The following is a 22,712-nucleotide window of genomic DNA, read 5'->3' as shown; positions in this document are numbered from 1 at the left end:
TGTGCTCATTCAGATGAGCAGCTCCTGCAACTCCATATTGCAAAGTGTCTTTAGGAGTTACTGGTAATGACTAAAACTTGCTCAGTTCCTCTCCGCAGTCCAGGAAAGGGAAAGCACGGCCAGGCCTGAAAACCGGAGCACGCAGTGTGTGTCCTTTGGTGCACCTCTGAGGACGCAATCCAGGCGATTCTGCTGTCCTTTGTGCCTTCCTGCTCAAGCCCTTATCGTTTTTTTTGCTTTCCTTCTTGGCTTTCTTGCTCAGCTGAGCAGCACTTGCCTTGGGTTGCTTCACCGTCTCCCAGGTCTTAGACTCAAAACCCTCCGAGTCCTGCAAGAATCAATTGGGAAACAGTCAGGGAGCTTTCTAACAACTGAAAGGGAAGAGAAGCAAGAGAGGATGGGTGGGTGTCAAATAAGGGAAAAGCTCAGCAGGCAAGAATAAACCTATCCCTGAGCTCCAGCACACACGCGTGACCACTGCCTTATTAATTCTAACAGCAATGTTATTCTAGCCATTAAAGTCACCCATGTTCACGTACCTGGTTGTGGACGTGTTCACGGCCTTGCTGCTGCTGCGCTCTACAACGCCAGCCACGGAAATAAAGAGTGCAGAAAGCTGATCTGTTGAAGACAGAGGAGTGAGCTGTGCTTAACCGACACTGCTTCAGTGCACGCTTACAGTAAGGCACACCTACCTTACAATGGCCACGCAGGAAGCTCCAGACACAGCTCCAGACTGTTTCCATGAAGCATTTCCCAATTGCATTTCACAGCCACTCACGCTCTGCTCCCTGAAAAGAAAAGTCACAAGATGCAAATCCCATCCCTCGGAGATGTCACAGACCTCCTCACTCATGGAGCAGCACTCATGGCATTGGGTGAGAAAGCAGACGTGTGCTTACCGAGTGAGCGCTGTTTGCTGCCAGCTGCTGGTAGGAACCCACCTAACTCTAAGTACGAACACTAACCTATGCCTAACTCTAAAACAGGAACAAAAACCTACACCTAACACTAAAACGTGAACAATAACCTACTCCTAACTAAAAAACATGAACAATAACCTACTCCTAACACCTAATCCTAACTAACTAAATTTAACAATAAAAACAACAATAAAAACAACAATAAAAACAACAATAAAAACAACAATAAAAACAACAATAAAAACAACAATAAAAACAGGGTTTAGATGGAACCGGGGGCCCGCAAGGTCTCAAAGGAGGAGATGATGTTAAATGAAGCCACCCGGCTAATGCCGGGGGCGGGGGCCGCGCAGACGGTACGGAGCCCAGCGCCTGGACCAGCGATGCTGCAGCTGAGGTGGTACTGCTGCAGGGCCTGGCACGGTGGTGTGGTGCCAGGCCAGCTGTGCATTGGGCGGATCCACCACCATGGGCTCATCCTCAGGTGGATCCACCTCCATGGGCTCATCTGGAGGTGGATCCACCTCCATGGGCTCCACGGAGGTGGTCACGCACCTGGTCCAGGCGCGATGGCAATGGGCTCCCTTGCCTGTCTGCTGCCTGATGGTGCTGGCAATGGGCCCCCTCCTCCTCCTCTTCGACCCCGCGGTCCCCGGAACCATCTCCCCAGCTAAATGGTGGGTTTCCTCCAGCCTCGCTCTCTTAGGCCCCCACATGGCTGTTATCGGCCGGAGATCTAAGAGGCGAGTGCGTTGCGTTGGGCAACGGTGACCAAGGTAACGGCTGTGGCCAGGGTTCTAACATGGCGGCCGCACTGTTGGCACTGCTGGCACTGGCGTTCCACATGGCATGAGGAGGGGGCTGGAGGACAGGGCACGGCACGGGAGCCAGAAGGCACTGCCTGTGCCCAGTGGGCAGCCCTTCTCTCCGGTCAGCAAGAGGGCACAGACGAGCTGGCCCTGAGCAAAGGGCCCTCGGCCTCCTTCATCCTCCCCCTTCTTCCACAAGGGAATCTCTTGGCGCTGCCATACGCAGCACGCAGCACCACGCTGATCTGATGGGGCTCCTGAGCTCAGCACCAACAACAGCAGGCTCCAAAGGGCACCTGACTACGCCTGCCTGCTGGGACACACCAGTTCTGCTCTCCCTGTTCCAATCCAGAGCCTCTCCTTGTAACACCTCCGACTCCATTTGCATCCACTCACTCTCATTACATCCCACCTCCACACACGGGGCCACGCTGCCTCACCGACCCTCAGTGGGGACCCACAGCCGTACAGCACCATCAGCACAGCAGAACCGGGCCGTGCTCCTGATGCTGCCGCTTGTCCAACCTCCCTCTCGCTGCCCCCATTCTGCTCAGGCAGCCGGTCCTAGCAACAAACACCAGCACAGAACTGCAGCCCCGACTCGTCCCACTCACCGACAGCCAGAGCAAGGACATGTTACACACCTTCCTTCAGCTCCACGCACTCGCTGGCACCGCACGCATCACCTCTGCGTGCCGCAGCACCGCCAGCTCCTCCCCCGACATCCCTCCATGCCCCGCACCGCGGCCCGACCCCGTTGGCAGCGCACAGCCCGCTCCTCCCCCTCCTCCTCCTGGAGTGCACCCTCAACAAGTTTGCTGATGACACCAAGCTGAGTGGTGCAGTCGATACGGTGGAGGGAACGGATGCCATTCAGAGGGACCTTGACAGGCTGGAAAGCTGGGCTCGGGTGAACCTAATGAGGTTTAACACGGCAAAGTGCAAGGTTTTGCACTTGAGCCGGAAGAACCCCAGGCACCTGTACAGGCTGGGAGGAGTTGTCCTTGAGAGCAGGTCGGCAGAGAAGGAGCTGGAGGTCTTGATAGATGAGAAACTTAACATGAGCCAGCAGTGCGCTCTGGCAGCCTGGAAAGCAAATGGGATCCTGGGCTCCATCAGGAGTGGGGTGGTCAGCAGGGATAGGGAGGTGATTGTCCTCCGCTCTTGTGAGGCCCCATCTGGAGTACTGTGTCCAGGTGTGGAGCCCTCAGTACAAAAAAGATATGGAGATTTTGGAAAGGGTCCAGAGGAGGGCCACGAAGATGATCAGGGGGCTGGAGCACCTCCCCTATGAGGACAGGCTGAGGGAGTTGGGTTTGTTCAGCCTGGAGAAGAGAAGGTTGCGAGGTGACCTCATTGCAGCCTTTCAGTACCTGAAGGGAACTTACTCCCAGGAGGGGAGTAAACTCTTTGAAAGGGCTGATAATAGCAGGACTAGGGGAAATGGTTTTAAGTTGAAGGAGGGAAGATTTAGGTTGGATGTTAGGGGTAAGTTCTTTACTAGAAGGGAGGTTAGGTCCTGGAACAGGCTGCCCAGTGAGGTTGTGGATGCCCCGTCCTTGGAGGTGTTCAAGACCAGGTTGGACAGGGCCCTGGGCAACCTGATCTAGTAAATGTGTATGTTTGGTGGCCCTGCTAGGCAGGGGGGTTGGAACTACATGATCCTTGAGGTCCCTTCCAACCCCCGGGTAATTCTATGATTCTGTGTGATCTGTGAGTTAGACCCAAGGCACTGAAATTCATGACAGTGGGTGTGGCGCATTAGTATTTTGATCAAGTGTTAAGTATTTGCTGGATGTGGTCCTAAATAGATAAGAGGTAAAGACATGTGGATGTGTTCTCTCTCTGCACTCATCCCATTTTCTTTCCTGATATAGTTCTTGGTTTTTTGCCTTGTTTTTACTTCAGCTTTTGGCTCCTCCATTCTCACTGCATTTCCTAATACATCCCGTAGCTGACTTTTTATCATCGCTTTTTACTAGCCTACATTAGCATTCAGATTTTTTGTCCCAATTTGAGGTTTATTTTTAATGAGGTATAATCAACATTAGTTTTAGTCAGATGTTGTGTTTCATATGCTGTTATTCAGTTACTTATTCCTTGTATCTTTATAAATTGTTCTTAAAGATTTGTTTTAAATGTTTGTTCCTGCAAACTCTGGAATCCTGTGCTCATTTAAGTGCTCACGTTGGTTCCTAAAGAACTGTTCATTTGACTCAGGTTGTGATTTTGCAAATATTTCTATGACTGAGTGCCTTTAATTTCTTCCATATCTCTATTCTAGTTTTCTTATATAATTAAGCTTTGCCTATAACTTCTCCCAAACTCAACATCTTTCTGCATTAAAAAAGAAACAAGCAAGAAAGCAAACAGCCCTAAAAGCCCTCAAAAGCAACAAAACCTCTGCAACATTTCTTACTTTTGTAATTGTCCATTGTTACCACCACTCTGGTTCTGTGTGAAACCAAATTATTTCTTCAGATGGAGGCTGCTGTTTCCCATGAGAGCTGTAAGGTAACTGATAAAGCAAATGAGACAGATAAACAGAAGTTTCCTTGTGATAAAGGCAATTGAGATCTAAAATGAGACATGCAAAGCATGACATATGGTTAAAGATGTTAATTTGCAGGTGGCCTATGCTAGGCAATGGAAATAAGGATTCCTTGAATTAATATCAATTACAACACTTCAGTTTACCTTGTGATAAATCCACAATGTGTATGCTTTATAATTACCCACATCAGAATAGATTGACTCAGATGTTCACACTTCTGTTTTGACTTTTTGAGGGAGGGAGGTCTTTTGCACAGTAAAATGATTGAAATAGATAATGAGATAAGGAGTGTTTCAGGCAATTTAAACTCTTTCAGCCCTGAAGATTGTTCAGTCTTTGTGAGTCTTTTCCCATAAAACACTGAAGGTTATGCATTTGCAATATTGAATTAATATTTTGTGTCCATTTAAAATAAGTCTACATTTAGTTGAAAATGGTGGATATCTTTAATTGGTGTGCAGTAACCTTTCAGTAACCTTTGTTGAGATTTATGAATGAATTTGTATCTTAAGGCAATATTTTATTTAGCTATTGCATATGGTAACAGCCTTGGTAACAATTAACCTAGCAATAATAGCTGGGACATCTATAGTAAATCTAAGTACCATCAGTGGGAAAAGATCAATCAAAGCTTCAGGCCTTTTTCAACCTTGAGTTTTCTTCTTGTGTATGAACAATTTCTTACTCTCCTCCTTCTTTTCTCTTTGACTGCCATGTTTCTCTTTATGGTTAAAGAGGAACTGTACCCCCAAGAGGTGCAAGGAAAAAGTAGAAAAACTCTTCAGTTTTTACTGAGTAGCGTGAGCAGACAACTATTTAGATAATGAGGTTCATTAAAGATGGTGCAAATAGCAGTGCAAATGCCTTTGTCAGTCAGGTAGACCTTTTAGAAGGCTTTGGAGCCAGGATATTTCCTTTCATCATTGGGGCATTGCTGAGGTGCACTGTTGATTAGGAACACGAATGTCAGACTGTCAGTGTGCTGAGTTGGGAGAGCGTGTCTGAGCAGACTCTCAGCAGGAAAATCACTGAGATACTCTTAACAGGTGAAATAAGGTGGGAACTGAGAGAGAAAACCACTGTGAATAGAAGGCAGTTGACTGAGGAAGAATACTGGCAAAAATCCTCATTATTATTATTTGTTTCATGATAGATGTCATCTTTTCTCACTGCATAGTAAGCCTCTCCCGAGGAAAGGCAGTGCACTGCAAACTAAAAGTTCACTTCTTACACCTTCACTGCTACTTTGCTCTGCACTAATCACTCCTGCAGACAGTGGGATGCACAACAAAAGCATTTTTGCAAGGTTATTTTTCTTCACTACACATTTAGCTGGTAGAATGAACATCTTTGCAGACAATTAGTACAGCGGTATCCATAATATTCTCACTATCTGGCTCCTCAATATAATTACCCATGAAGATAAGTCTGAGTAATGCAAGCTAGTAGGACTTAACCAGTTTTGACCTTAAAAGACCTGCATTTAAAAACAAAAACTCTGTTATGTGGCATTTACATGTTTCACTGTGTGTCAAAAATGAATGATCCACTAGCTATAATGATTTCTTAAAGCAGTTGTCACAGTTTTTCCTAAACAGGGTCATCAAAACGCAAACCTCAGTATTGAGTCCAAGTGGGATTCCTGCTGTCACTGCAATTGTTCTGGCTGTATGATGCTGTACTTAAAGACTGTAAGGCTCATCTACCCATGGCCAGCAGAGCACAGGCTCCCAATCTAGTATTCACCTGTGCTGCCACATTTGTGGATTGCTGAGTCATTTGGATGTATTGGCTTATTCCTCAAAGTGCATCTGTTTCATGTAATGCAGTTGGAACTAAAATTTGTGCTTGCACTTGGGTTAGAAATGTGTGCTATTCCACAACCAGATCATGGCCAAGTGTAGCTTTTGCTAAAATCTTTCATGGGATCTTTAAAACAGGTGTATTAGTCTCCACTTGCTTTCATCTGATTGTTTGGGTTGTGTTGGCCCTTATATACACTTCAGATGTCATTGTTTCTTATATTACTAAATAACAAAACCTCAGGTGCAGAGACTTGAGCCTCTGGGTCACATGAGTAGCATCTCTGACTGAGTATGAGCAGGCAGAGGCATAGCAGGTAGCGTAAAGGTCTGGCTGGTCTGGTGCTGGGTGCAGCCGATGTGTTGTGCTGTGACCACAGCCACAAAGCAGTGCCAGGATCATGGTACCAGCAGTTCCAGCAGGACCAGTAAGATGGGCTGCTCCAAAGGATGAAGGTTTATACATCAGTTTCATTTAGGAGCACATCATGGTTTTGGCTTTGTGTATGTTTAAATCGAACAGCTTTATCGTTTAGTTCCTAACCCTTGCTTTAATGGTCTTTAGAGTAGGGTTTTTCTGTGTTGCATGGTATTGGATTGTGGTGGTGTTTTTTTGGTTTTTTTTTTTTGAGTGTTCCTATTTACAGAAATGGTTTTCATTTTCATCTGTTCTTCCCTGCCCTTTTTTGTTGTTTTTTGTCTTGTTTTGTTTCATTTGTGACTGAGACATTTTTTTCCTTTTATGATTTGATTGATCCTTCTTCTTTCAATTCCACATTGGCTGGCTGCATATGGAACCCCCCTTGGCTTTAGCTGAGACAAAATCGACTGCATACAATTTCCCTCTGACAGCTTGTACAAGAGCAAACATTTCCGAAGAGCTGAAAGTCTAGAAATTCAATCAGCGGAAAACCTACTGTGTGGAACAGCTTTGCTAGTGCTACAGCTCCCTGCTGGGTAGAAAGGCAATCCAGTTACAATAAATCCTTAAGAGTGGAGTCATTTGGGTAAAAGGAAAAACAAAAGCTGGTTTATACAAACTGATTGAAGTCAGACGTTTTGACTTCCCATTGAAAAGGGAGTCAAGGCCCAGGCTTGCTTGGTAATTTAAAGGGGAGATTGGTTCCTTTCATCTTTCTCTAGGGCAGGTTCTTAATATTTTGCTTGTGGAAGAAATCTTAAGAGTTTTCAACATAAGTTAAAATATCTACTTTGATATCGATACTGATGCTTTAGCTGACTATGAACTGAGCTGGTCCTGAGTGCTCTAGTGAGAGGCGAATGCACAGTTCTCATTCCAACCTCTCTGATTTTGTTCCACTGCAGTTACAGAAATGTGAAACTAGGCTAAAACTGGGATCCAAATCAAGGCTTACATGTCCTGCCAGGATGGCTTGAGCAGCAGTGTTTGTACTGTGCTGCTGCTGTGTTGTGAGCTTGTGAACTTGTTGATGCAATCTGGGCTGCCCAACAGGCTCTACTGACTGAAGAGGGAGAAGATATCTGCTTTGTTTGTGTTAATTTTCTTTCATTCTTTAAATGCAAGCAATTAAAAATTAATGGCATTAAAGACATTTGACATTAAATAACAATGTTAACTGAGATGTTGGTAATGGCAGTAAGTATGTATTTAAAAATTAAAATGAAGTAGCTTAGGGTAATAAGGCTTCCTAGTCGTTTGCCTTTATTTTAATAATTATTTGAACCACTCCTCTGTACACCTTCCATACTGGAGCAAACTAAACAGACCAACGGGCTTGAAGGAGAAAATGAAGGAAACGATCTGCTGTGAAGTGAGCAAAGTAAGGTGACTGGAAACGCTGAGGTTTTCTTTCTTCTTTGCCCTTCAGGTGTTTGTGTAAGAGTAGGTAAAACTTTTCCAGTCAAATGTGAATTTTAAATGCTGCTGTCCCTTTTAATAGCTGCACGGGGCCAGCCCAGCCTGCTGCTGTGCATTTAATCTGCATTTGGCTGTCATTCATCTTCCTCCCTTCTGAATGTGTTTGATCCTTGTGGAAAATATTAATGATTGTATAAACATCGTTTAAAGGATTTCAACTGGCCGTTCTGTTTGAAAAAGTTGTCAAGAATCGTAGCAAATGAGTACAAAGCCTTGCCACCAAGATGGAGCTAAGTTGGTTTAAAAGAAGAAAGTCAGGTGGGATGGTAACCTGGTAAGATTTGGGTTGTGTCACTTATTTAGTCACTTCCCAAGGAGGAATACTTTGTGTGGACCTGCAGTGTCCAACTGCAGCTGTGACCCATTCTTTATGGGAAGAGAAGGACTGGTGATGTTTTGTCAGATCAGCTATTGCTGGTTGGGGAGCTGCGTTTTCTATGGCACCAGCAGTGGCCTCTGCTTAAGGAGTGATAGATAACAGTAAGATCCATTCGTGGAAATAGTGTAATACAGAGAAAGTATTTTCACCCATAATGATTCAGAAACCCAGTGCTGACTGTCTTTGTAAGATGCATTTCTGTGTTTCAAGTTAAGGAGCTGTTAGATTTGTGTATTTTTGTGTTTTTATCAGTGTTTCTTGAAAGGAAACTTGATCTTTAGCAAAATTTATCTTTTTTTTTTCCTTAAAGTTTCTGTTCTTGCAATGTAAAAACAAACAAGCACATTCCAAACCCAGAAAACCAAACACTTCCCCTGAAATTGTGAAAAATAGACATAAAAGCTCTTCTAAGGTCTCTGGATGTCCCTTGGGTATCATTCTACCCAGTTCAGGAGACAAGCCATATCAATGGCCTGATATTTGTATTTATATCCAGCATTTGGATGTCTGGAATGTCAGAGTTGCTTCAAGATGAGGATCTGCTCCATCCTGGCAGACTAAAGGTGGTTTTTCTCCTGTCTGTAGCATGGTTTCTGTGTGTCAGCAGAAGTCCCGTCTGAGGAAGAAACACACATCTGAAAGAATTCTGTCTAGACTTCTGGAGTTCATGGGGACACCATTGGAAATGCATGGGTGGTGATATCTTCAACATGCTCATATTTTGAGACTTCAGTTGCCATGCTTTTAGTGCTTGGTGATGTTCTCTGTTCTGTACTTTCGTAGTCCTGTTCCTTCTGACTACACCCACCTGACCCCACTCCTGCACTGTGGAAATCTCCATGTCTACAGAGTAGATTTAAGCTATCTGAACAGCTCTGCTGTCTGCTCTCCTGCTGAAGCTTCCTGCTACTCCAGAATGCGGTGAATGAACTCAGCAGTGAGGTATTCTACTCGCAAAGCCCACAAAGCTTGAGGATGCCTTCCTTGTTACTGCCTTGAGGAAATTAGCCACCCCTAAACACTGAGGCCGGAGAGGTAACAACAAGGCATCTTACCAAGAACCACGTTTTATCCCGAGCAAATCTGATACAAGATTTTATTTCTGGTTTTCCTGAGCTGTTTACTAATGTGTTCTGGGGAACTCTGGCAAGAATGTGGGCAGGGAGTAGCAGCAGCTGAAGTGGGGAAACTGCTGAGGTGCTACACAGAACATTTTTATGCAGATGAAAGTGGATGCAAAGTGTGGCGTGTGGAAATGAGCAGCAGTGAAAAACCAGCAGTTCTGAATGTTGTGCTATGGCACCGTGGCTTCTATGTGAAACACTGAGATACAAGGCCTCGCATTGTTGTGCTGCACAAGTTGAGCTGACCGGCTCTGAGGTTTTCATGTGTGGTTTCTCTCATCCATCGAACACTGAAAAAATACAAGTAGAACGCACCTGCTTGTTTAAAACAGTTTGATTATTTGATTAGAGATCCCTACACTTCCTCCCCACACACTTTTTCCCCTCTATGGAAATCTTTTCTTGTTGTTTGTTCTGTGGGGAGTCTCCAGCTCATTGGTAGGAACTTTCTTCAGACTTCTATACGTGAACTGTGGTGGTGGATTTGTAGGAGTTTGTGTACAAGGGGGAGAAGGAGTTTGACATTGCTATTGTACTTGTGTTTGTTTTGATTTTATATCCATCCCATTAGAGGGGAGAGCACCACTGAGAGGTGCTGCCAGGTGTGGCTTCCTACTGCTTTCTAATTCTGTGATCACAGAATGCTCGATTCTGCAGTCCTTGCACAGACAAATCTCCCACTGGTTTCAATGGGGAATTTGCCTGCATCAGGGATAAAAGAGCGGGCCCCAAGTTGTGTACAATGATGCAATCTGATCCTCCTGCTGTGGAAATCGATGTAATTGCATTCTCGCCCTCCCCCCTTTTCGCAAGTCCTCTCTCCATCAGCCCGTGGTGACTCCTGGGGGGGGCTTCTCACCCAACAGGAAGGATGCAGCTGTGTGCTGGAGCAGCAGGGGAGGGGAGGAGACCTGCTCAAAAAATTTATGGAAGGTTGCCTCCTAGATGTAACCCTAGAAAATGGCTGAGGACACGGACCTGCCTGCGCCAAAAAATCCCGTCACCTGCTTTTGTTGAATGAGCAAACACTACCTCTCTGTAATTTTGCCATATGTGACATGTCCAGTGCATATTTTGTGAGGCTGAATTCAAAGTGTTCTGTGAATTGAACAGTCTCTTCACTGCCTGCATTCATCCAGTGCAGAGGGACAGGGGTGGCTTTTTTTAGGGCTCTGTATTGTTGTTGTTGTTGTTGACAGTCTGTTTTCAGCAGTGCCTTTGTGCCCTGGCACAGCGCAGGTTGCTTGGGAATATGGAACCTGGAGAATGCTGTCCTTTGTTGCTGGCGAGCGGAGCGACCTCTCTGCTGCTTCCTTTGCTTTGCCATTTATGTGGGGTTTGGCTTTATTTTTTTTTCCTTTGGGAATTCTAGGCTCGGCTGAATTTGTTCTGTGTTTTGCGGAAGAAAGAGCTTGTTAAAGAATTCCCCGATGACTTTGAAGTGAACTATTTATTTTCTCTCAAGGGTTATTCAGTGTAGCCATTTGCCCCCTCTTCTCTGTTTTTTCACCCCAGTGTTTCCTGAGCTACAAACATTCTTGGAATATATTAGTTGTAATGAGTTATGTGGGCATCAAAAGTTTTCTTTGAAACTATATGGCATCAACATCTGTTAGCTCTTAGAGAACAGAGATGCAGACAAAGGGGCTGGTGGGGGGGAGGGAGGAAAAAGATATTAAATTCTGGAGTATGAAGTCTCCGTCTCAAAGACTCAGGGGGAGGGGAAGGGGAAATCTGCTCAGCTCTGCTGCTTTGATGTGGTGCTCTGGCCCTGGGATTCCTTTTAGGGGAATGTGCGTGGCAGACGGTCCTGCACGGCCGTTGGTCTGTCCGGGGGCCCTGCCTGGTGCTCCCAGCCACACCGGCAGCCCTGCTGCAGCCTTTGGTGCTGCTGAGATGTTTGCAATGGAAATGCAGACTGCCTGATTTTCAGCTGGTGGGATGGGGAGTCAAAATTCTGAATAATAAAGGTAACTCGTAAGAAATATTTACAAGCAAACTTTTTTATTTGCTTGTAATTCTCATGACCCTGTAAGTCAACGTGGAACTGTTCATCTGAATCAGGTTTTCACGTGGTGTGTGTCTGTTTTTTATTGCCTGTAATTAAAAAACACGTGTCTGTTTCCATGTATGCAGCATCAATCAGCATTCAGGCGTGATTACCGATGCTGTGCTACTTACAGGAATGTGTGGGAATGGGTTCTGCTTTCTCTTTTATCTTTTTTTTCTGCAGAGCCTCTCAGTGCTTGTCTTACATGCCAGGGAGGAGAGGAGAAACCTCTGTTGTCTGTCTTTTGCTCTGTTTGGCTCCATTTTTAGACATAGTGCTTGTGGCATTGTGCTTCACTGTGGCTTCCTGGCCCGTTCAAACCCTGACCTGTTATAAAATGATTAGTTGACATACCTGGGTTCTGGGGACAAAGAGGTGGTTTGAGAAGGAATGTGAACCATCTGTTTTGCCAGCACCTCTTGTTGACAGATTTATGGATCAACATTAGCATATGCGTCCAGGGTCACACACCTGTGCTTCCTAACAAGGTAATATAATATATAATAATATAATAATAGCAGGGTATGTTTTCGTCCGGCCGGAGGATTCAGAGCTCTCTGCAAAGGTGGGCATCAAGAATTCCATTTTACAGTTGAAAAATGAAGGCACAGGGAGATTTAAGTGACTTACCCTACACCACACAGTGAGTCTGTGGTGGAGCAGTTATTGAAACCAGGTTTCCTCCAGCTGCATAAATATACGTCATCCATTAGCAGGAAAAGACTTGGAGTCATAAACATAATAGAGGAGCATTGATTGTCATTCTAGGGGAGTTTTAAGCCCTTGTGCTAGGAAAACCTGCCGTGTAGGAAGACACGTGGTATTGTCACAAGAAAGGTTCAAAATGCCGTGTGTTAATTTTGTAGTGATCATTGAAGGCAGTGGAAAGAGTAACCTAGTTTTCAGTGACCACATCTTAAATTAGTTATTCTGTAGTCAAGCTCTGAAGCTCTGTTCTGCCTGCTTGTTTCTTAGCACATGCCTGGGTAAAATCACCTTGGTGCGCTGAAGTCTAGTTGTTAAAGAGTTTCTTGGTAACTGAATCTATCGCAAAAGGAAGTTGAACAGAAAACCAGATTTAATATGTAGCTACATCCATCTGTCCACCATAAAGGAGAAAGTAGCCCAGAATAAGCAATTAGGAGGAGTTACTGTGATTCTCCAGGCTGGAAGTTAGATGAAGATTTGTCTCTTTCATTCATGTCCTTAGACTTGTTCATCAGTGTAATCAATATTGAAGAAGTGATCTTAGGGGAAATGGGACAATTGATTTTGCAATCAGGAAAGAGGCCAAAGGATAGCTAGAAGAATAAAGCAAAGTAAATAGCTGAATCTGGAGAGTTGAGTTCATTTGTCCTTCTGAAGTAGCTTCAAAGTGAATTTAAATATAGCAGAATGGAGTCATTTCTTGTTTCAGTCCATTTCATCTCAAAGACTCATGATCTTTTTTGGCTGGAAATGGCTGGACCTTTCAGTTGGAAAGTAACTGCTGAATCCTTATTTCTGCTCATTCATATAATTGCTTTCTATTATATAATCTGCAATCTGACAGAAGTTACTGAAAAACTGGGCCTTGCCTTATCACCTTGAAAAGAAGATATCTCTGGTAGTTCCTGGTTGTTTGTGACTGGAGATTTGGTGTTCTTTTGGTCTTTGTCTTCACAGCATTGGGCCATAAACAGGAATTGTTCTGTAGTCACCATCTGGGAGATGAGCCTGGGAGGCTCCAATTCTGGCAAATGAGTGGATTTAGATGTATCGATTTCGAACATTATCTCTGTATTATTGCAACTGGGAGGTACTGTTCTGGAGCACAGGCAGCCAAATTGAATGCATCTGTGTGTTTCACCATTGTAGTTTTGGGTCTGGCTTCTTAGAGTGAGCCTTTGTGCTTGGGTTCTGATGGGGGAATTTCCATAGCTTTGTGGTACACCCATTGTGTTCTACTGTCTCTGCTACAAAGACACTGACTTCAGGCACAGAGGCCATATTAACAGACAAGGCAGTAAAATCCTAAACCATGGCATCTTAACACACTCAAGATCACTTATCAGAGATGTTAGAGGAGAAATCTGTTTTCTTAACATCTGTACCTGCTGTGATCATATAGTGAAGAAATTTTATCTGAGAGAAGCTTCCATGCATGGTAGAGGAAGAAAAACCCATCTGTAATGGATCACAGAGCACCAGGTTCATATTTCAGAGGAAGAAAACATTGCAGAAATTGAGCATGCTGCTTCTGCTTAAAAAAACAAAACAAAAAACAACAAAGCATTATTACAGTTGTTGTGTGTATTTTAATGTTGGGCTGTTTTGTCTCAATTTCTGCAGGGATGAGCTGCTTTACATTTTCTTTACAGAAAGCTGAACCTCAGTGAATTGCCTTTATGTTGTTTGTGTGAAAGACCAAAGGCCATCCTTGTTCTCTTGAACCTCTGTTGCTCAGGATCGTTTTTCCATCAGGAATTGAAGTTTATATTAGGTGACATAGCGTTCTCATTGGCAGCTGCCTTAAAACTGCTCTAAGATCTACTCCAGCAAGAGTTACCACATATCTTATCCCTTGCAGCTCTGTTGTGAAACATCTTTCTTCAACTTTGCTCTCCCAAAAAGTCTTGGGATTTTATTGCATCAGTAAGAGATTAAAGAGAAGACACAATACATGTTTCCTTCAGACAGGCAAAAGTAGGGAGAAAAGTTTTCTGGCTGTACAATTAGTCATTATATGTGTGTTTTACTTGGGGAAAGTGGTGAGTATGGCACTTCGATAAGAATTTCACTAAAACCAGAAATGTGTGCATATTTCTTGCAAAAATTGTTGAAAATTGCTTATTTTGGGCTAAATCAAAGGATTTTAGTGGGATGTTTGAAGAAGGAAAGGTAGAGAAACATTTTTATACTGGAGAAAAGCAACAGCTTTTTGAAAACTATGAATTAACACAATATTAACTGTGGTGTAATACAGGGAGGGGGGAGTTGTGAACTTCAGGAATGTGCTGGCTGTCACAATAACCTACCCAAATCAAGGGTTAGCCTTTAATATGTCTGATAAATCTATGGATGAAGCTGTCCCTACTTACACTAAAAGCAAAACTGTGTTAATCACTGTCTTAGTCCAAATGTGTTTGCTAAGGTACATGCTCTATTTTCACTCTTCAGCTTTGGCTCTTGTGTTCTGGGTGTTGGGTATTGCAGAAAGCAGCGAGAAAAGGCAGAGCCAGGACAAACAGGCAGAGCTGGGTGGTGATGAGGATTAAAGGAACCAGTGGGTATGGGGGCTGGTAGATGTGAATGCAAGTACAGCCATGCAGAGCTTGGAAGGTGAAGACAGGGAACCTGACCTCAGTGTGAAACAGAAGGGGAGCAGAGGCATGGAAAGAATACAGTATTATGGGCAGAACGATGGGTGAGGCTTTGGCTGTCAGCCTTTTATGGAGCATAGGAAAAGGACGTCAAAGGTTGAAGCACCAGAGTGAGTGCCTGGCCTTCAGTCTCCAGAGATACGTGTTGGTGAAAGTACTGTGTAGGGTGGTCAGGACTGAGGATAGGATTAAAAAGATAAAATTCCCAATGAGTTGGAATTTGTTGGAGTCTGATTGCTCAGCAAAGGTGGGATGTGAGTGACAACTGCCTGACTTGTAACCAGTTGTGCAGGAGCCCTGGGATGTGGGAGTTTCCCATGAGTGTTTGTATTCCTTGGGTACAAATATACTGCTCAGCATTTCTGAGGGAGTTGCACTAGTTAACCTTTCCCCCACCCTCCTCAATCTGAGCCCCATACAGCAGCACTGATCAGAACTGGACATGTGGGACATGAGGTCCTTTTCATCTGGGCCAGGCAGCCGGCTGCTCATAGCTTTGAAACAGATGTTTGAGCTGAATTTCAGTCGTTTTGTGTGATTTGTGTTCGTAGCTGGCGGAGGCCAATTTCTTTAGCAGGGAAACTCCTGGTGAGGTAGAGACGCTTACTCTCAATGGGTTCCTGTTTAGCAGCCTCTAGAAGTGGCATGCTGGAATAATCCTACGTAAACGTTTCTTCTTTTTCTTCTTTCAAGTTCTCGCTGACCTCACTTATATAGTATTTCACAGGGTACATCTGGTTTTGGTTGTTTCATGACTCAGTGCTCCAGTTTGAAAATGCAGTGTTGTGATTTAAAACACGGTGTCAGGACAGTGATGTACAGCTACCTATGACCCAAATGCTGTTGTCTTTTCTCTACCCAGCACCGCTCCTGCAGCTGTGCAGCTTGTGGGGAGCCTTTGGGCATGGCTGCAGGAAGCAGGGCCAGTGCAGGTGGTTTTGTCCCACCATGCCTGCCCTTCCCCTATGCTTGAATATGATTCTTCCTGGCTGTATGATGCTCTCTTCCCACTAGAATTTGTTGAGCTGTGAGTTGCTTTACACACATTTATCTTGTCCTATTGTTTCCCTTCGCTCCCTGAATTAGACTAGCTGGTGGTAGATGCACTGTTTTGTTCACTCTAAGGGAATTGTGGTTTACTGGGAGAATAGTTCTTCTGCACTTCCAGCTGCAGTCAGGATTGTTTTCTCCAATACTGGCTTAGTTTTTGTACTTTATTTTTGGATGTGAGCTTTCATAAACCACCCAGAAACCTTTCCTTGATCAGGTTCAGTTTGGTGTTTTTCCAGCTTGTCTCAGTAGTGCTAAAGACATCCTGGTTTTTCTCTTGGGTTTTTCAAAAGAAGAGTTAATGGTAATAAGATGAGTGATAAGGTTTCTTTCTCTCTTTTAATTTTCCCCTCCTGTAGAATCTTAAAGAGTTGCCCACACCTTTCTCACCTGCTTATTAAAGGCAGTGCAGATCACAATCATACTCTCACAGAACACATATGAGTGGGAGTTGAGGAATTCTGCTTAAATACAGCCCTGCCTGTGGCAGTGGGGTTGGAATGTGATGATCCTTGAGGTCCCTTCCAACCCAAGCCATTCAGTGATTCTATGAAATAAGCCACCAAAATGTTCAAACGATACACTCATTGATTTTGGGATGGGTTGTCTGTTTCTGTGCTGCTTAAGAGTAATGCTGTGGTTCAACACCATCAAAACACTTCTATGGAATTCAGTGATTTATAATAATTTGATTGAAGGGAAACTATTGGAAATTTGCTTGCATTGAGTTACTACTTAAATAACTAGGAGCTAGAGAACAAGTGAAACTAGACCAGAATATGAAACATATTGTAATTATTAACCATGTAATGATTAACAGTGAGAAACTGCGGAAGCTTCCATGTAGAATATTAATGCTTTACTGCTTCTCTCCTTCATCTCCATTCATCTGCATTGAGTTACTTGCTGGTACCTTTTCCATCAACAAATACATGCTACTTTGTAAGTGGCATCTTTTGAAAAAAAAACATAAAAATTAATGACTTGTGACTTTTGTAGAGGTTGAGATTAATGACAGCATTTTGGCAGGCAGCGTTTGAAACCCAGGTGCACCGTTTGCTTCCTTAAAATGTAAAGAGATGAAGGCTATCAATTAGCTTTCTGCTCAGAGCAGTGTCATTATTAAGATCATACCTACTTGTTGCAGAGTTGCTGATCAGAAAATCAGAAGTATTTTACCAAGAGAACCAAAAGGAGGGGCAGGAATTCTGGCTTCAATAAAAAAAGCGTTTATTAAATACTTGCCATTGTAGGACAGAGCAGGAGGGCCATGTGTGCTCCTGCAGTCACTTGTGTCTATCTCATTGTCTGGGAGAGCAGTCAGGCTGTGCTCTGAGAGCTTCTTGAAAGCTGATGATATGGAGGAATTTTACTAAACAAAAGTATGTTAACTTTTTCAAGTTGCTGGAAAGACCATCTTCCTTGCAGTAATGTGATTTGCTACGCCAACATTTCCTGGCTTTTCTTGTTCATGATGTCCATTTCTTCCATTATTTTAAAGTTGGTGATAGATATTAATTAGAGCTTCTTCATAAGGGGCCTTTCCTTATAGAAGTAGAACTCAAATAAACAAAATAGCTTTTGTGATTTGCTTCTGACAGCTTTCATAGCAGTGTCATGCTATACTAAATCCCAACATGCTCTACCAGGTGACAGCATTTCCTAATGCAGTCAGATTTATCTTTGGGCCAAATGTCAGGGTATGTGCTTGTGAGGAGAGCAATATTTTCAGGGTCTCTTTCCTAGTAACCCCTAATCAAGTCCCACTGTTCATGGAATTTGATTTTTAAAATGCTTCTGCAGAAACTAATGCTGAAGAGTTCCTAAGATGTGCTTTTGTGGCTTAGTTACTTCTGGATAACTAATCTTGAAGAGTTTATGCATGTGCAAGTTAGAAAAGAATCTCTGTCAGCTTCTTCAGGAAAAAGATGAACTGCATTTGTCATGATAGAACTGCTTGAACACATAAAGCTGTGAATACAACCAGGCATTCATTTTCACGTTTTTTTTCCTCTTATTCTCGCCTTGTGCCAGAAGCTCCCCAGTGTCTGCTCACAGTCCCCAGGATAATGCAGGGAATGCTGAATCTGTATTCCTGATAGGGTTTTGTAGGTGAAATTGAAATAGCTGTGAGTGCAGTGCTTGAGCTTTTCAAGGCTGTATCTTTCTTCATCACCATAAATATTTATCGGTGGCAGAGAGTGTTTGTAGAAAATCCAGGAAGACTGACTGTAATGGAAGAGCAGAGACATTATGGTAATGCCTGGAGTATTTGGAATGAATGCAAGAAGGCAAAATAGAAGGCTAGTTGTGATAGCTTATGGCTTAGCTGTGGTGGAGAGGTGGAGTTGGAATGATCTGCTAATTGGAGCGTAAGAATACTCTTCAGGATCTTTATAAGTGGGATTAGCTGCAAATCCAACTGATGCCCGTTTATTGCAAGTTCAGCACTATTAGAGAACTGTTTCTTGGGCTTGAGATAAAATCATCTGAGTATCAGTGACCGCTGCTTCTGTGTTCCACTAAACATACTGGGGCTGACAAAATTTAATTAGTTTCAGGATAGAAGTATCAGGCAGCTCTTCAGACTCTGGTATCTGCTTTTCTTGGGTGACCTCTGGTGCATAAAGGTTTTCTGTTTGTTGGTGGAAGCAAGTGATAACATTTGTCTGTGGGTAGTAAAGGACATTTCTCTTTTAGCCTTTCCATTCATATATATATATCTATATATATATATAATCTTGCTTGATTGACTGAATGTTGAAATGCTAAATATTAAAGTATTCTGTAGAAGGATTTGTATATGAACACAATCTGTTTATCTCCATTCAATTTTTGTCTTAGAATATGTCCAGAACATTCTAAAATTGCACCAGATGCTTTGACTTCATTCCTGGAAATTGACATTAATGCTCCATTGAATGTTTTTAATTAATCCTAGTGATGACATATGTATCTTCTTAATACCTTTGTAGATCATCATTAATTTTTTTTCTCTTTTTTAACAGGATTTGTCTGGAGAAGGCTACAGAGACTCTATTGGTGATGAGCACTTTCATCTAGAAGGTATTTAAAGAACAAAACTTTGTGATTATTATTAAGGGATATTGGAATAAGTCAATGAACAAGTCCAATATAGGAATGCATATATATCATTTCAGCATAACAAGTAGTTGCACACGCTGTTTGCTAGATTTATACTACAGGTTAGTGGAAACAGTTCTCCTAATGCATTTGAAGCAGAAAACTATGCCAAGCTTTACTTGGAAAGTGCTCTCCTTTTATAATCAAGTTGTTTGCTCCTGGTGGTAGATAGTTATGTTGAGAAGATGACTGGGGCTGTAACAAAATTATTGTAATCAATTTTATATTGATTTTAATTTTAAGTTGTTAAGACTGTAGTCTAAATAAAGGGGGACAGAGGTAGTACTTAAAGAGGTCAGGAAGACTTTGTGTGTAATTATGTGCTGTGTATTCTTTAGCAGATTGCACCATACCTGAGGAAGAGTTTGCTGTACTGAATGTGCTTACAAAGTTTGGGTGTTAGGTAGGGTCCTCTCCCTTTTGTGTATTGGCAGAATCCAGTTGCCAAAATCAAGCTGTAAATTTTGATCACAAGTTGTGACAGAGATGTTTTTTGCCTTGATTGCCTAGTAGTCGTGTCTGGCTTGTACAACATGAGTGGGATTGTGTCTGTTGGTGAAACTGCAGATACCAGAAATACTTCTTTCATGTCAAAATAAATGGTACCTGTAACTCTGACCTCATATTCATTGTTACTACTATTTTTATTATGTACTAAGTTACTAACAGCTTCCCTATATTTCCTTTGAGCTTGTGACATTAGTTACCTTTTGCTTCCTTCTCTGACTATAAGAGTGGATTTTGGAACATTCTTCATAATATTCCGCTATCGTGTTCCTTTCACGGACTACTGATTGATTCATAGCAGAGAAATCTTAAGCAATTGTTCTATGTTGCTTACCTGTGATCAAAAAACATTGCTCTTACCCGTGATCAAAAAAGGATGCAGAATAGCAGTGCTTTTAAGGTAATAGTGGTGTAATGTCATTCTTTGGGTGTTGCTGAGACTGAGCTGAAAAAGTCCAAAGAGCTGCTGGTAGGAGACTCATTTTAAGCACCAGCCATTGCAAAGGTCATTTTTCTCACTGAACAGGTTTCAGTGAAATAAGGAATTGTGCCTGCATCATCTGCATTGTAGCTAAGACCATTCAGTGTTTGTATGTATTTAGGGTATGTTGTGCATATGTGATAAACCACATCTGTGACTTCAGAATGTGGGGAAACAAGAAAATTGAGGTACAGGCAGGACGCAGAATTAAATCTTGAAAGATTTTCCACATGAAGAATGTCTGTCATCTTCTGCTTGGCGTAGGCCAGTACTGTACTAAGGGGTGGCTTACTAATTTTCAGAATGTTAGCAGAATCTATTTAATACAGGATATTAATTTCCAACAAGGTAAATAGCTTCATTTTTTTCCTGTCTTTCTTTTACTTACCTCTTATTATTTCTTCCTTGTTGTGAGGAATTGTCTTGCTTAGCACTCAGAACGTACAATAAACAATATTTTTAAACCAGTCAGCAGCAGGACTGTATTCATTAGATTTATTTTTAGGCTTTCCAGCTTAATACCATCAAGAGTAGTTTTACATTATTACTTCTGATGCATCTAATTGTGAAGCAGCTGACATCACAGTCTTTACGTATGTGCAAGTGTAATGTGTGTTTTGTATATATACATTCATGTCATCCAGAGACAGGGAGATGTGACATACCAAGAAAAGGTTAACTGGGCAACTCTCACAAAGGACTTGATCCCAGTTCTACCAAGTATCAGGCAAGCATCACTGGACTATGTTCTGCCTTTATATACACAGTAGGGGTGGGGACAGTTAGTTTAAGGGAAAGCAAATAAATAAATAAAGATCTTGCATTAGAAGTATTATATAGTATTAATTACTTGAAATGATTTATGTCCCAACTTTCCTCTAGGCTGTCCCATCTGATTCCCAAGTACAAAATCATTTTCCTCTTCTCATGATATTTTGACCTACAATGCTTACTTTATGTATTTATTTTTTAAATCAGAAGAACTCCTGATGAAAAGGACACGTTTCTCAGATTTGCAAAAAAAGCACAGCAGGTGCAACAGTTCTTCTGGGTGAAGGGAAAGCTATAGCCTTCACACTTGGAGACCTTATTGGAGAATAAATCCGAGTTCTTTAGAAGACTCACTGAAAAGACAAAGTGGCAATAAGAGAAATAATTGAATTCCTTATTTTGTTTTACATAGCCAAGTTCATTACCTTTTTTTTCTTCCCTCTCTTTTTTTCATCTCTTAGCCGTCTGAGCAGTACAGATAAAAAGAGCTCTCTTTGCTGGATTTAACTTCTGTGTTGTTATGTAAAGCTTGATCAAATCCTTTCGTCTTAACAGACTTAACTGGCCAACAGCAAAAGGCTCGGGATTCTGGGATTAAGATTGTATTTGGTAAGAGGACTGGTGCATTAGTGCTTTCTTTTGAACTATAGAAAGAACAAAGTAAACATCAAAAGCATTAAGCCATGAGAGCGGATTGTTGACTCAATGTTGCTGCATGACAAGAGGTTAGAACTCAATAGTGGCTACTCTGTTTACTGAGTGCTGTGCAGAAAGAAACAGTTTGACCAATATACTGTCCCTTATATGCAGCACCTGCCTCTGATTTCACTGTGGGGAAAACTACTGTAAATTGAATTTTTTAATTTTCTCTTACATGGTCGGTGATTCTTCTTGATAGGAAAGAGACTGATGGAAACGTCTGTCTCTTATTATATTAGTCAGTTGTATTCTGATCCCCTTCTTCCTCTTTCACTAATAATTCAAAAATAATTCAATTAGGAATTGTTTCTGTTGTGGATTTATTTGCAACATTCATCCCAACGTTACCAGTGCTCTCTCTCTTTATTTCAGAGACTTTCGTTTGTCAGACTTAGAGTACTTGTGATGTGCAGTCCGCCATGGCTATATATACACATCCCATGCTTGTTCTTACAAATCTGCTATCCAGCAGTATCTGCATGGAAAGCATGTGCTTTAGTTTGCCCAGCTAGGAGATAACTAAGAGCATGGATTTTCCTCACCACTGGTTAGAATAGTATCTCAGTAGAACTGAATTGACCAGGGAAAGAAGTTGAAAAGAAGACTGAAAGAAGTTGTACAAAGAGCTAGTATGGATGTTAGGAGATGTTTTTTCAGTTTGTCTCAGTGGGGAAGCCAAAATGGCAGGCAGGTACAGAAAATGGTGTCAATAGCAAGTCCCTCTCCAGTCATGAAGATTACACAGGTGGCTCAAAGTTATCCTCTTTTTCAGTTCGTAAGGTGTAAGCATGCTTCTTAATGAATCATTTGAGAGACCTGCTCTTTCTCTAAGACTTTTCTCCCCTGAGCTTTTGGGGAATGGTTACAGCTAAACCTGTGGACCAAGAGAGTTTTCTTATCTGACCACTCTGTGTCTTTATGAAGTGGACTGTCATCTGAACATCAGAAGCTTTCCAGGGCACCCTGTTTTCTCCATGCCTGTGATTTCTGAACTAGTAGCAGGAAAATCCCACTCTGAGACTGATCACAGAAATGAGGCAATTTCCTACTTTTGGCAATACAACCTCTGTAGAACCCAGTGGGATATAGCTATCAGTCCGCATCAACTGCTTTCTGGAGTTGAAGGTGAAATCTCTAAGCTCAGGAGACACAAAACT

General features: G+C 42.5%; 2 protein-coding genes across 2 annotated transcripts in view; one reads left to right on the top strand and one right to left on the bottom strand.

Moving 5' to 3' along the window:
* Positions 1-22,712, top strand: part of NKD1 (NKD inhibitor of Wnt signaling pathway 1) — a 103,306-nt gene that overhangs the window by 46,848 nt on the left and 33,746 nt on the right. The window contains exon 4 of the mRNA XM_015873513.3: positions 18,962-19,019. Coding sequence (XP_015728999.2) covers positions 18,962-19,019 — 58 coding nt within the window. The remainder of the gene's footprint in view (positions 1-18,961; positions 19,020-22,712) is intronic.
* On the bottom strand, positions 33-2,457 carry LOC146760541 (uncharacterized). The gene is made up of 5 exons (XM_085551373.1): positions 2,397-2,457; positions 1,479-1,659; positions 696-791; positions 540-621; positions 33-328 (listed from the first exon to the last, which is right to left on the bottom strand). The coding sequence occupies exons 1-5, from the start codon at positions 2,455-2,457 to the stop codon at positions 71-73; spliced, it is 678 nt and encodes a 225-aa protein (XP_085407499.1). The 3' UTR covers positions 33-70.

This window comes from Coturnix japonica, chromosome 6 (genome assembly GCF_054131305.1).
Source record: "Coturnix japonica strain WE chromosome 6, WE-NBRP24, whole genome shotgun sequence".
Taxonomy (NCBI): Eukaryota; Metazoa; Chordata; class Aves; order Galliformes; family Phasianidae; genus Coturnix; species Coturnix japonica.
The sequence above is the reverse complement of the archived record's forward strand: the minus strand, read 5'-3'. Positions and strand labels throughout refer to the sequence as shown.

Bases quoted from the DNA above. Each gene is read 5' to 3' on its own strand.
- LOC146760541 (XM_085551373.1), bottom strand. From the start codon at position 2,457: ATGTCGGGGGAGGAGCTGGCGGTGCTGCGGCACGCAGAGGTGATGCGT. The intron at 1,660-2,396 runs GTGCGTGGAGCT...CTCGCCTCTTAG, and splicing joins GATGCGTGCGGTGCCAGCGA to ATCTCCGGCCGATAACAGCC. The intron at 792-1,478 runs GTGCGTGACCAC...TTTTCTTTTCAG, and splicing joins TGCCATCGCGCCTGGACCAG to GGAGCAGAGCGTGAGTGGCT.